Here is a 14,855-nt window from a genome sequence, read left to right on the forward strand (position 1 = left end):
GTTCGTTCATTTGTTTGTTTGTTTGAATTAGTGCCCAAATGTCTCTTGCACTGTTGGAGCACATTCCATAATGAAGTGAAAGTGAATGACAGCAAAATACACATCAAGACCCCAGGTTACACTTTCTAATCTGTCTGTACACATGAAGCCACAGCACCATGGGAACTGCAGGCCAGAAGGAAGTTTGAGAAATTTACTTGACGTAGATTTTGTGCCAAGGATTGCTCACCAGAAGCAAGACTAACTTCTCAGACCAATTTTGTGCTTTATATTTAGAGTGTAGAATGGAGGCTAGGGCAACTGTGATTAAGATGACAATATATCCCTCGATAGCTTACTTGTGGAGATAGTTGAATAATGATTTAAAAGATATAAAGTAGGATGATACATTTCTCTAAAAATAAAATTATGGAAACTGTCAGATTTTAGTTCAGGCAAAAGAAGTGAAAGGAAAAAATAAACAGTTGACTTTAAACAGCATGGGTTTGAACCACATTGGTCCACTTATATGCCAGTTTTCCTTCTCTGCTGATAACAAGACAAACCCCTTTTCATCCTTCTCCTCCTCAGACTATTCAATGTGAACATGGTGAGGATGAAGATTTTTGTGATGATCCACTTCTACTTAATGAATAGTAAATATATTTTCTCTTCATTGTGATTTTCTTTTTTTTTGAGACGGAATCTCACTCTGTCGTCCAGGCTGGAGTGCAGTGGCCGGATCTCAGCTCACTGCAAGCTCCGCCTTTCGGGTTCACGCCATTCTCCTGCCTCAGCCTCCCAAGTAGCTGGGACTACAGGTGCCCGCCACCATGTCCGGCTAGTATTTTGTATTTTTTAGTAGAGATGGGGTTTCACCGGGTTAGCCAGGATGGTCTCGATCTCCTGACCTTGTGATCCGCCCGTCTCGGCCTCCCAAAGTGCTGGGATTACAGGCTTGAGCCACCGCGCCTGGCCTTCATTGTGATTTTCCAAATAACATCTCTTCTCCAGCTTATTGTAAGAATGCAGTATGTAATACACACAACATACAAAATGTATATTAATTAACCGTTTGTGTTATCGGTAAGGTTTTCTGTCAACAGTCGGTTATTGGTAGTAAAGTTCTGGGGAGTCAAAAGTTATCTGTGGATTTCTCACTGAGCAGAGGGTTGGTGCCCCTCACCCTCACACTGTTCAAGGGTTAACTGTACATAAAATTAAGGTGATGTAAAAATAGGAATAGTCCCTAGAAATTCAAATTGTCAGTAATTGGGTATTGTCTCTAAATGAACATATTGCTGATAAATTTATCTAATTGCAATAATCCCATTGTTCATTAATATTTACTCTGATATAAAAAGAATGCCAGAAATTTGTTATAAAGCGACCTATTCTAAAGCAAAATGTGATGGAAGGCAGATACTTTTTAGATATTATACGTGGAGATTTACGAATTGGAGGCTCAAGAGGATTTCATCGTAACGTATTTTACCCACAAGGAAGCCCATGATATTGGGTCCTAAGTACTATGGTAGGCTTCTATTTTGTTAGTAAAGATAGCATAATCAATGTTTTTTCTCTTTTGTACAATCAATGTTTTTTCATCTTATCAAATATAAGCAGCTTGAATTATCTTCCAGTCAGTATGGAAACTCATGATTATACTTTATTTATTGGATTTGATGCTGTTTGCCAAACATATTATAACTTCTTTAAAATGTAGTCAAGGTGGGACAGTATCAATACTTGTTTTATAGATTAGCCATTTTGCATTTTTGGCCATAATTTTATATTATATGTGATTATTTTAATCAAAGAATATGATTTCACCCATGGCCTGACAAACCCATGTAACAATGATCCATGTTATAACACAACTATAATTCACAAGGAATGGAATAAAGTGTGGTAAACTGAATCGATTTGAAATCAGACATATCTAATTGAATTTCAACTTTGCAAATCCTCTAGCTGTGCAACCTTTGGTAATTAACCTCTATGAGTCTGTTTCCTCGCTGAACAATAGGAATAGTAACATCAGAGGGTTGGTGTGAGAACAAAATGAAATTATACATGTAAAGTGCCTAGAATACTGCTTGCCTTACATTAGGGGCTTAATGGTAATTATTTATATATAATAAGAAAAGGAGGAACAATTGACATCTTTAGGTAGAAAATTTGGACTAACAGCCTCAAGAAAGTGAGAACTATGTGGTTGCTTGAATTTTCGAGGAATCAAAGAGGAAGTACTAGAATGCTGAAGAATTCATAAGGCAGAAATGAGATTTAACTACCTCTTGACATAGCTAATGTGGATTCCACAAAAAGAAGCCTTGAACACTCTACTCCATCCGTAACCTCAGGAGTTTCCTCTGGGTAGTAGTGGTTTGTTACTTACTTAACATGAAGAGACTTAAGTATGAAGCCAAAAAGTAAAGACTCTTAGACCTAGGGCATGCCATATGCCTAGCATTAAGCAAGAGCTGAAAGTCAGTTACAGAAGCAAAGTCATTTCTAACATGATTAATGTTCCATCCTTGAACGTGGCAGGAAGGCTGCAAAAGATATTTGGAAGCCAATGTTTCCTCTGAATAAAGTAAACGAGTATACACTAAGCCCCTCTCCCTGGACCATGCTGGCCTGTTAGATAAGTTGCCAATGTGGAGTCTGCAAACCCTGGAGCAAACTGGCTATCCAGGATGAGAAAATATCTCAAGGCCAATGATCATTGCTACCGTAAATGCACAGTGCACCGTATAAACACTGGGGTCAGATGCAGTTATCCAGCATATTACTCAAAAACACATCTAGCTCAGAGCTGACAAGATAATCTGTTCCTGTGAGTGCAAAGCAGACTGGAATGCTGCAGCTATGACCTACTCAAGTAAAGAAAAAAGAAAGTGAAACTCTCCAAGGGCTCCATCTCATGTTCTTTATGCAGGCAAAACTCCAACAGACTTCAAAAGAAGTGTTGCCTAAGGAGGGAGGACTGGTCCAAGCTCACTGGGGGTATCATTTCCATGATCATGTTGCCATCTACATTTGGTAGACTGGCAAATGCAAATATTTCAGATACAAGTTTAAACAGATGAAAAAAGAAGTGTGAAATAGCTTGGAGATTTGCTTGCAAAAGAAACCTCAGAATTCCAGGAAAAGGATTTAAAATCAGAAGCTTCATAAGTTATCCAAAAATCTCATGAGGGTATTGGTGTGTGATCATATCAGAAATAAATGTTTTTCATCATATGTTCTCACTCATAAGTGGGAGCTAAGCTATGAGGATGCAAACGCATAAGAATGACACAATGGACTTTGGGAACTCAGGGGAAAAGGTGGGAAGGGGGTAAGGGATAAACAAACACAAATAGGGTAAAGTGTATACTGCTCAGGTGATGGGTGCACCAAAATCTCACAAATCACTGCTAAAGAACTTACTCATGTAACCAAATACCACCTGTTCCCCAATAACCTATGGAAATAAAAAAATTTAAAACAAATTTAAATGGACATACGCTGTATTCTAACATATCACATGATCACAAAACTGTGTATTTAAAAAATAATTTTCCAAAGGTCAGTAACATTTTTCTAATAGACATATAGGCTATACTTTGGTGTTTTAACAAAGTTTTAACATACGTGATCCTGATAAATGCAAACAAGGCAAAGTGCAGCAAACGTACTTACAGGAGGACCTATCGGGGGAGCAGGTGGAGAGAGAAGAAGAGGGAGAGAGATGAGTTAGTGAATATGCAAAATATCAAGATCAAACAAAAGATATGAGCATAATCAGCATGATTAACAGACATGGAAGTTTTTAAAAATTCACTGATTCTTAACCATTTTTAGACCATGGAACCTTTGAGACCATTTCAGAAAAATTTATAATTGTACACAAAATTTTACATAAAATTTCAAGTGACTTTTAGATTGCCTAAAGCCTGTCTATGAATTACTGAGAGGTTCATATATCTTAAGTAAAGACTAATTTATAAAAGTTTAGATAAGTATGAATTATGAGAATATTTGGTAATTTATGATAGACCAGTTATAGAGAATTGATATATAACTTCCTGAGTTTGATAAAACAGCCAAATGAGAAATGTACCTATTATTTGTCCTTAGAATTTTTTATTCGACACTATTATAAATATATAAAAATCTAGTTCTTCATGTTTATATAAATTTCTTTAAAACCATCAAAACAGGCAGAGTCTAAGACAATTTTAAATATTTCACATACCATTATGCTCAATTAAAATACCAGTTCTAAGTAGCTAGGAAGTTGGAAATTGGCTTTTATTTTCTAAGAAACTTTGTATAAGCATAAATTTTTCACTTTTTCCCCATAATCCTCTTTCTTTTGACAACAATCAAAGATCATTTCTATGATTATCTGATTCCACTAATGTTTTATCATTTCTTTTTCCTCAAAACAAATTTATACAGTATCCTTTATTAGAAAACTTTACACTTCATGAAGGAATACCTACACAAGTTTTCAATTATTTAGATTCAATGAGCTTTAAAGGTAGCTTTTGATAACACTCTTTAAAAAAAAAATAAGCAACTACACTGCTCAAATTAATAAATTTTCATAAACACTTTTTACTTTTACATCTTTCTTAAAATGGAAGAGGACACGAGGCAAGAAAAAAAACCACACATCAATCTGCTATCAGCTCTTCTCGATAGGTTAATGTTTCTGTTTCAATACTTAGTAATTGATTATTTTTAATATTGATAAATATTTAGAAAAAATACTGAAAAATAATTTACGGCATGCTAGAGTCAAATCTTAAATTACTTTATCTTGCATGGAAGAATTAATGGCCTCATAAGACTTTATGTTGTCACTTTCCAAAGAAAAAGAAAAACAGTAAGTGAACTCATTTATACAGATCACCTCAGTTTCAAAAGAAATTTTACTTGACTTTTCTGTTTTACATTGGAGATTTGTTTTACATACAGGGATTTGACCTGAAAGCAAGAATGTCCTGAAGTAGGAATCGGGACAATTGGTTCTGTTTCAAGTTCTGCCTTGGCCAAATCACCTGACTGCTATGGGCCTCCATTTCCTCAACTACAAAATGGAAATTCTGGATTGATTACTAAGGCTCCTGTCATTAATAAAATTTCATGGTTGTACAAGAAGGATAACACATTCTCAAATTTTGAAAACAATGGGAGTAAAAGCATGACAAAATTGCGCCAACTGGATAAAATAGCAACACAGCTTTCTAAGACACGTGCCCTAGTGTCCCAAGGCAGATGTTTTGGCAAAGGACCTACATTTACTGACCACCTACATCGATGGATACGTGGCTGATGCTATCACACTGTGTGCAGCTGAGAAACCCTCCATTGTACACAGAAAGGACAGACTTAACTTGACCCAGTAAATAAGCCCCAAATGGGTACCAATTGTTACTAAACTGCAATTAACAATACTTTGCAAACTTCCCCTTTCTGCAGTTTGATAGAAATAAGAAGATTAAAAAAACACAAACAAACAAACAACTAGGTCTAGCAGAGAAAATTTAAACGCACACATACAACCTCCAACAAGACAATATTAACATTAATTACGAAGAACAGATGCCGGAACTTAACCAGAACATGAGTGACATAGAGCAGCTGAAAGAGAGACTTACCAGATTCTCCTCTTCGGCCTCTCTTACCTCGTTTCCCTGGAGGGCCTGAAATACAAAGGATAATGTTTTGAGTGTAGTTTAACTTTTTTTCCTGGTTCCACCAAAATGTCTAGTAAATAATTTATATATATTTTCTCATTGTTTTTATCTACCAATTTCAAGAAAGAGACCAGATGTTTGTAAAGGTCAGTACTGTCTTTCGTGTTTCAGCAAAACTCTTAAGGTTCATTTAATTATAAAAGCTACTCTAGATACATGATCATCTAGGGTTACTTAACACCAATGATTTGGAATTTTTGTTCATCCTGCTTTAATATCATCAGTAAAGAAAGAGTTTGCTAAGAAAATTGTTAGTGTTGAGTTTTATGTTTCTAAGGAATATTTCCTTTCAGTATATGAATAATTAAAGTACTGATTAATAATTTAAAAGTACTAAGTCCAAATGATTTATAGTTTCTTTTCAGTCAGGTCCATCATAATTTTCTGAAAATGTTTAGTTGGCAGTTAGTTAAATGTATATATTAGTAATGGAAAACAATCCTTACAAATATTTATACCTCATTAAATGTGAATATATTGGAATTTTACTGATCAACAACCACCTGAATAAAATCACAACCTTTTTAATAGGGCAGTATTTAGGTAGTAATTATAGATCTGATTTTTCTACAAGGGCAAGGTCATTATTGTCATTCAATAAATAGTTAGCCTTTATGATGATCCCATTTTAAAAGCAGAGAAATAAAACTTCTTTTTTTTTTTTTTTTTTCCCGGTGAGTTACCAGTAAAGACCACCAAGCTAGTATGTATCAGACTTAGCACAAGATTCTAGACGTTTATGGCTTTCAAGCCATTATTCTCAATTATATAATTTCTGTCCTCATTTCCTTGGGCAGGAGTAGCCTTGCACTGAATTATGGTTCAGGCAAATAGAAGAGAATAATTAGCCCACAATGAGAATTGAGGTCTTATAATATTTGCCAGGAGAAGAAGGCCAAGGAAAATACAGAACTGCCTGATTTTAAAGAATGAGCTGCTAAGTAGGACTGATGACTTCCAAACTTTAGAAAGTTCAAGACACAAGCAGCACAGGCCTTAGTATCCAGGCGACTTTCAATGTGATCCTGAGCTACCGGCTCCCACATGGAAACACTATCATGAGAAATAAAAACATCAGTGGGGCAGTTAGTTTCCTCCCAATCCCTTACACAGAGTAAGTCTCACACACACACACACACACATACACATAGAGACATAATCTGATATATAAAACTTCCTTAAGACTAAGAATTATACTTTTTCTAGTACAACATCACTTAAACTAAGAACTCTCTAGCAACCACTATATACTTATAATGTCTGTGGTTCACATGGTAGGACCATTAGAAGCCATTGTGGAAGAGATGACAGATGAGAATTTTCGAAAACTGAATATAGTAGTCCTATGATTTAACTTATATTTCAAGTGGCATGTAAAAATAGTTCACCCTAACTATGTGGAAGGAGAAACTTAGGAATATTCAAAGACAAAAAAAAAAAAATGCTAGGAAATACCAGAGGGAAATTATAATGGAAAGTACTTTGACTGACTGTTGTCTCACCTACAACAAAGGTACCACAAAGGCCCAGCCCTGATTTTTACAACATGTCTTAGAGGCCTCTAATTATTACTTATTTATTGGGAATTAGCTTCTTTGCCATTTTCCCCCTGAAGAATGTGTCTTTCAACAGTAGATTTCATCAAATAAAAACAATAGATTGCACAAATATTTAAGAAATAACTTGAATAAATTTTTATTTTATTTAACAGAGAGAAGATTATGAAAAAAATGATTAAAGAAGCACTCACATCTTTTGAAGAAATCAAAAACCAAAATACGAATATTTCTGAACATATCTGGATTAAATATTCAATCAGAAGGTTTAAAGAAATGAATCAAATGCTGTGGTAAATCTGCTTGTCATATTGAGAATTGAAGAACAGGATGCAAGCAAAATGAAATGGCATTTGGCAAGACAGATATCTATTGAATATGGTAGGGTTTTACAAAGAATGTCATAATATTTGACAGAAAATGAATTTAAACTAAGTTATGAGAAGATGGAATATAAACTAATGAATTTACAAAGAAAATACTGGATTTAAGAAAAGCAGGTTATAATTATTATCAGAATCAGAAAACTGCAGGGAGCATTATACTGAGCTTGGTGAGATAATAAATTATACAAAACTCTCAGAAAAGTCTAGGTAAAGATCTTACTTACAAAGAGAATAATCTGATGTTTGAAGAAGTCTACTGTGCAGATCAAATAATTTGATCTTGCTTCTGAATTTAAAGACAAAAAGAATAATAAAAATGAAATGGATGAGACGAATTTGGCAATGGATAGCTGGCAGAACAGAGTGAGAAGATAACAAATCAGAAAAAAGAAATCAGACAAAACTGATGTTAACAATTGTCACAAAAGATAGTGGCCATTTCCATTCCAAACTGAGTAATGAATTGTCAGCCAGGCATGAGCTGTATGAACACATACAGAAGTTGGAACATGGTTCTCATTCACTAAACTTGGCCAGATCTTTGCAACAGAAATTCTCAGTAAATTCTATCAGCAGAAAGACATGACTCTGCAAAACAAACTGGTTCAAGAATATGAATGGGAAGAGAAAAAACAGAAGCTATCAGCAATAGAGGAAGTGAAAACTTACAAGCAGAAAATTCATTCAATGAAGAATGAATTACAGAAAACAGAGAGAGATGACAAAACCAGATTGCTCTTCAGTGTTAGAAAATTCAGGACAATTGGTACTATTCATGCTTCAGAAAGAGTTCTTGCTAACTTTCAAAAATAGATGCAAGCTGTCAGCCTGAGACAGAATTAGTAAAAATTTGCCATCATGGTAATTATTTAAAAACCAGTGACTATAAACCCAAGTTCAGACAGACCCAGTTCATCAATTAACAAAGGAAAGCTTCCTAAACCATTCCAGTTCCTCACTAATGATGTACCCCCTTGATAAGGCTCTTCTCTAAAGTTAGATATGTACCTAGAAGGAAACATATGCCACTCTATGGGCCCTCATATGATTGTGAGGGTGGGTGGTTACTGGAAGTAGTTGGAATACTCTTCCCTGGCTCATCAGATGAATTACCAAAACCTGTGAATTCTACCCGTATTACTTGGATCTGTTCACTCTTCTTCACTCCTAAGAGTATAATATTTCAAGGCTGAGTTTAAACGTAATCTTTCTTGGCACTCCAGTAAGAGATTTTTTCACAGTCATCTTATTTCTCTTTGAAAATATTTTTACCTTTTATAAACATTTACAACAAACACACAGGAAGTATTTAGAGAAAAGTTTCAGAATTCATCATTGGCTAGGTGTTTTGTTTTGACCTCTTGTTTTCTATTTCAACACACATTTCTGGCTGGATCTGCTTTTGGAGAGCAGGTATCATGTGGATAAAAAGCAAATGGAAGGCTCACACCCTGGGTGATTGTGCTTAGGTGTGTGTTGTCATAAACACCTGAGAATAGGGAGAAGATGGCTAGCTCATTACAAGAATGGCTTAATGGTCGTCGCCACTGACACAGGTCCATTAGACAATAAATTCCTGACTGAATGGAGGAGGTAATTAATGAATATAAAGACACACACTAGGTGTTCAATAAATATCAGCTCCCTCTTTCACTTAATTTATATTTTCTTTTTAGTCCATTGTGATTCTACTTGATAATTTTATAAAAGTTGACTATGTATGTGAACAAGATTGCAAGAGATTAATATCACCTTATAATTATACTATTCAAAGAGGCAATTTAATATACTAAAGACAACATAGAACACAGAGTTCAAAACCTATGGAATTTTCACTGCCGTGTGAATGGAACTGACTTTTAACTAATCTCTTTGATTTTAATCTGCTATCTGGTAAATAATACTCATTCTGCCCCATCTGTATGATTATTGTGAGGATGAAACTGTAAACTGCTATTACATTATACTAAACAAGTGTTTCCTTCATTTTTCATTCATGTGTTGAAGCTTATAAACTATTTCCATGCTATATTACCGTCATATTCATCAATAAGAATAGTAAGGTTTTTAAACATAGTAAGATTGCTAAAATAGTAAGATTTTGACACATTCTAATAAAAAGCTGAAACTTAGAAGCTTCATCCGCAGAAGCACAGGGAACTTTAAGTACATTAGATTAAAAAAATCATAAAATACTTCAAACAGTAGAAAATATTCCAAAAAAATACTCTTATTCAGAGTTTTCGAGGCAGAAAATGGAGATGTTATGGCAAAGGAAAGGGCAGGAAACTGAACTTGTGGTCTGGGAGGGACAGAGTGAGGATGAAGCTCTTTGCAGATGGAGCAGCCTTCTTGATGGACGCACGCTGGGGTAGGGAAGTCTGGAGGACAAATGTGTGCAAAGCCAAGATGCTCCTCCACCCCAAAGGATCCCTGAACAGGTCGCCAACAGCTGCAGCTGGCTCTTGGGAGGGAGGAACCTGTCTGGGCAGAGGAGACAGCGGATCATCCTTTCTCAACCAACCTCCCCCATCCTCCAGCTACGTTCAGAGACTAAACCAGGTTTACCTTCAGGTCCTCTGGATTAACCTTACAAGCAGGCACAGATTAATTTCAGAGCTCTCCCCAAAGTCCTCCCACCTGTTTGCTTGCTTAATGCCTGAAATTCCTTCAAGATGGACCAAAGCCTTTCATTCCACAATTAGAAGTAAAAGGCTTAAATGGCAATGCCTGGTAGAAGTAGAACACTAACTAAAATTTATTCTCTCCATACTCATAAAATGTCTGTACTAAAACAGACCCACAAGGTCATATGAGCCAAAGGTTTTCAGGCTCTGCTTAGAACCTGGACCATCAGAGCAGCTCCAGATTGCCATACTGAATTGCAACCATTTAAAGTAAAAGCTCCATGACTAAAACAAGTTTATAAATGATTCACATTTCTGCAAATGTAAAACTGAGCCCAACAGAGGTGAAAAACCTGCCCACAGTCCCACACAGCAGATCCCAGATTCCTGATTCCAAACCAGCAAATGTTTGAGGGACTATTTTCTTACACATTATGAAACTAATAAATGTATTTAAATTCATTGTTTGCTGGTAAGATTTTTACTGTATTTTAGTTAGAAACAACAAAAATTGTTGCCAAATTTTTATTTTTTATAACCTAATCAGAGCAACATAATTTTAATAAAGTAGCTCATCACACTGCCTGTCAATTTCAAATTCACATTCCACAGACACAACCGGCCACAACCAGCCCGAACTTTCCAAAGTACGTTATCAATGGCCCACCTTGTATTTTTCGAACATCGCTACTTAGACAGATGTATTATTAATCCTTGTGACAGCCTTCCACTAGACTGTAAGCTCATGAAGGGAGAAATTCTCTTGTTCACCCTTGTATCTCCAGCAGCAGGCATGAGGCTGACCACTCGGAAAACTTTAAAGGAGCGCTGCCTATGAGCTATTTGATGCACACCAACGTTATTTCATACTCTTATGGCAAAAACCACAATTACTTTTGCACCCACCTAAAACATTAATTTTTTAGAAGAAATGACTTTTTTTTTATTCAGGAGATTTATTTCCCAAGATTTTCTCAATCAGCATGTACTCTACTATACATAACACAGTGTTGTTTGTTTTAAATATCTTTTATGTGTGTATTTTTGTTTCAAATTTCCTCAAGTTTTAATTTCTGTGGAATGTCAGTTTATAAACGAAGTTAATCATAATAAATAATCATAATAAATAATACAATAGCCAAGTTCCATAACTCTCACTACAGAGTTATTATTCAGATATACAGCAATCATTTTAAAGATAATGAGTTCAATTGAAAATTTGGAAAAGTCTCTCTCCCTTATTTTTAACAATACAAAAGATACACTAACAAATGTTTGAGGAACTATTTCCTTACACATTATTAAAGTAATAAATGTATTTAAATTAATTGTTTGCTAGTAAGATTTTTACAGTATTTTAGTTAGAAACAAAAATTAAGTTGCCAAATTTTTATTTTTATAACCTAATCAGAGGAACATAATTTTAATAAAGTTATGAATATTTATAATATACTGTTCCCCTAAAGTAATTAGATTTGTTTTGTGAAATTCCTAGAGGATATTTTTTAATCAAATAAAAATACCAAATATTTAATTTTATGAATAGTCCTTTCATAAATATGCTTATTTTCAAGCTTTTATACCAAGGGATTTATGATAATTCCACATAAAATTTATAAAACATAAAGAATATGCAGAAACTATGTTCACCAAATGAAGATAAAACACAATAAAGCCCATGGAAGGTACAAAAAGATTTTTAAAAATACTGTCTTCAAGTGGCTAATAAATTATCAGTATATACATTAGACCACCTAAAACCAACTGAGAGGATATGTATGTGTGTACTGGTTTAAATGCAAAATGTAATATTCCTTGGTGTAGTAGTCAGTGCTTCAGAAGAAAATGGGCGAGTTATTCCAGAATATACTTCTCATGTGAAATTTTTTTGTTTGACACAGTCTTACTCTGTCACTGAGGCTGGTGACAGTGTAAGTGGTGTTGAACATTGCTACTTAGACAGAGTGCAGTGGTGATAATAGCTCACTGTAACCTCAAACTCCTGGGCTCAAGCAATTCTCCTGTCTCAGTCTCCTGAACAGCTTAGGCTATGGGCACACACCAGCACGACCAGCTAAGTCTTTTATATTTTGTAGAGACAAGGTCTCACTCTGTTGCCCAGACTGGTCTCAAACTCCTGGCCTCAAGCAATCCTCCTGCCTTGGACTCCCAAAGAGTTAGAATTAAAGGTGTGAGCCATCGTGCCTGGCCTAAGAGAGTTATTAAGCAGCAAGGTATGTCCTTCTGGAAAAGCATGTTATCTTTCTCATGAAATGCACTGAGAGCAGGACTCTTATTTGTTTCTATATTTTTTTCAATTTTATTTATTTACTTATTGAGACAGAGTCTTACTCTGTCACCCAGGCTGGAGTACAGTGGCGTGATCTTGGCTCACTACAACCTCCACCTCCTGAGTTCAAGCGATTCTCCTGCCTCAGCCTCACAAGTAACTGGGACCACCACGCCTAGTTAATTTTTTTTTTTTTCATATTTTTAGTAGAGATGGGGGTTTGTCATGTTGGCCAGGCTGGTCTCAAACTCCTGAATTCATGTGATCCGCCCACCTCTGCCTCCAAAAGTGCTGGGATTACAGGCACTGTGCCTGGCTTTAATTTGAAATAAAGTGAAAATTTTAACAATTGCCATTAAGATGTTTTAAGTAAACACAAATAAATTACATCAGAATTGTGGTAAATCTAATTCTCAACATATGTGATCATTAGAGTTATTTTTAAATTGGTTGAGTTTCTACTCCTGTGGAGAGAGGTCAATAAACAAAATCACCTTCTAAAACTTATTCCCAGTTATCGCAGTGTAAGTTTAGTTCTTTGTGGTGCCAGGATTAAATCAAGTATGTCCAGTTTATCTGAGAATTAGTTGATATTTATTAATTTCATAAGTAGGAAAAACTGATCACATTCATGAGACAACTGGAGACTCTCACAAGGACATACTGGAAAACACTACTGCACGTAAACAATAAAAGAAATGGATTTCCAAAATGAGTACAATGTTTTCTGGGCTTTATATCAATGCTTTGTTTCCAGAAATGGAATTCCAGAAAATGAGGGATTATCTTTGTTGCTGTTTTTAATATCTAGATAATAAATATAGTAGAATATTCCATAGAAACTGTTCAAGACTACAAACAGCCTGATGTTGCAGTTCATTGACTTTAATGAGGTCTGATGTGGCACAGTTGTTATTTCTATCATTCTTTTCCCACACATAAAGTGTTTCATTATTATGGTACTAGAATGTTTTACCCCAGGATCCTACAGGGGATTTATCATGACAGCTTTTTTTATTTCTACTTGTGGGGAAGGGGGCTGCAAAATGTCAGAGACTAGGGGTTGGGAAATAGGAAAGATATGATTCTTTGTGAGATTACATGCTATGTAACAAGAGTGACTATTATCTATACAATGTAATATATTAACATGAAAAACAGTTTCTAAGCTTGCAGAAAAATATTTTAAATTAACTTTGCAGATTACATGTTTCTAATGGAATTGAGAGTGGTAGACACCTCTTTTAAAGATAAACAAAAATGTTAAACTAACAGAAAAAAATAAGATCAACAGTTGAATGTAGTTTTTCAAATATTTAATAAATAAAATTATGTTAATTTTTATTTATCAAAGATTGAAATAATCTTCATGGAAAATTTAAAAAGTGGGCTAATAGAAACTAGGATTTGTTTTTATTAATGGCTTTGTGACACCACAAGCTTTTGCCAAATTTCCAATGGATGAATTAAACACAGCAGCACCACACACACCGTTACACATATGTAAATAGCCCAGATATTTAAGTGGGTGCTAAATTAATCATTTAGCATGACGCCAAAATTTCCACCCAGTAGTAAAAAGACTCATAGAATAATAATACAGAACTGGTTTAACACTCGAAATGAGTGATGGAAAATGAAAAAACAGAAAGGCAAGACAAAGACATTCGAGTAAGAGTAGGAGTAGTTCAGAGAGAGAAGGTAACATGGAAGTATGGACCCAGTGAAATAAGCATGAAGGCACGGGCATACTAAAACAATCAGTGCAGGAATGATAGAGTAAGATCTGTCTGTGAAAGCCAGAGAACCTAGTGAGCCCCTGTATCATGTGGGGGAAAAGCACAAAATACTAGGAAATAATACAAGGGACAATGATGATGAGTAATACTTATGAGTGCCATCACACACCTTGCACTGGGCTAAGCACTGTACATGCTTGGTCTCACTTATTTTTACTAGTTGTGTGATCTATACAATTCTGGAAAGTGACGATATAGAGAGGTTAAAAGATTTGCTCAACAGCACATAGGTAGTAAACAGTGGGTTAGGGATGTATATCAAGACAACCTGACACTTCGATTACAAATGCTGAAACTAACAATTTGGTCACTTATTAAACACACTATAGATCACTGTATTTTCTGATACAAAAACACACAACTGCCCAAAAGAAAATAAGAGATTTAAGTCAACTTAGAAAAAATATGTTCATGAGTATTTCTGAAGCCCTTTATTTAAAATCTTTGTTTATAGGCTTATTT

At 35.0% G+C, this 14,855-nt stretch overlaps 1 protein-coding gene across 2 annotated transcripts in view; it reads right to left on the reverse strand.

Annotated features, from left to right (window-relative positions):
• COL25A1 (collagen type XXV alpha 1 chain) overlaps window positions 1-14,855 on the reverse strand; it is a 512,691-nt gene that overhangs the window by 242,676 nt on the left and 255,160 nt on the right. For both annotated transcript variants that reach the window (XM_007999508.3, XM_007999509.3), the window contains exons 3-4: window positions 5,637-5,681; window positions 3,670-3,677 (exon numbers count right to left, since the gene is read on the reverse strand). In XM_007999508.3, coding sequence (XP_007997699.3) covers window positions 3,670-3,677; window positions 5,637-5,681 — 53 coding nt within the window. The remainder of the gene's footprint in view (window positions 1-3,669; window positions 3,678-5,636; window positions 5,682-14,855) is intronic.

The sequence above is a fragment of the Chlorocebus sabaeus genome, chromosome 7 (assembly GCF_047675955.1).
Source record: "Chlorocebus sabaeus isolate Y175 chromosome 7, mChlSab1.0.hap1, whole genome shotgun sequence".
Taxonomy (NCBI): Eukaryota; Metazoa; Chordata; class Mammalia; order Primates; family Cercopithecidae; genus Chlorocebus; species Chlorocebus sabaeus.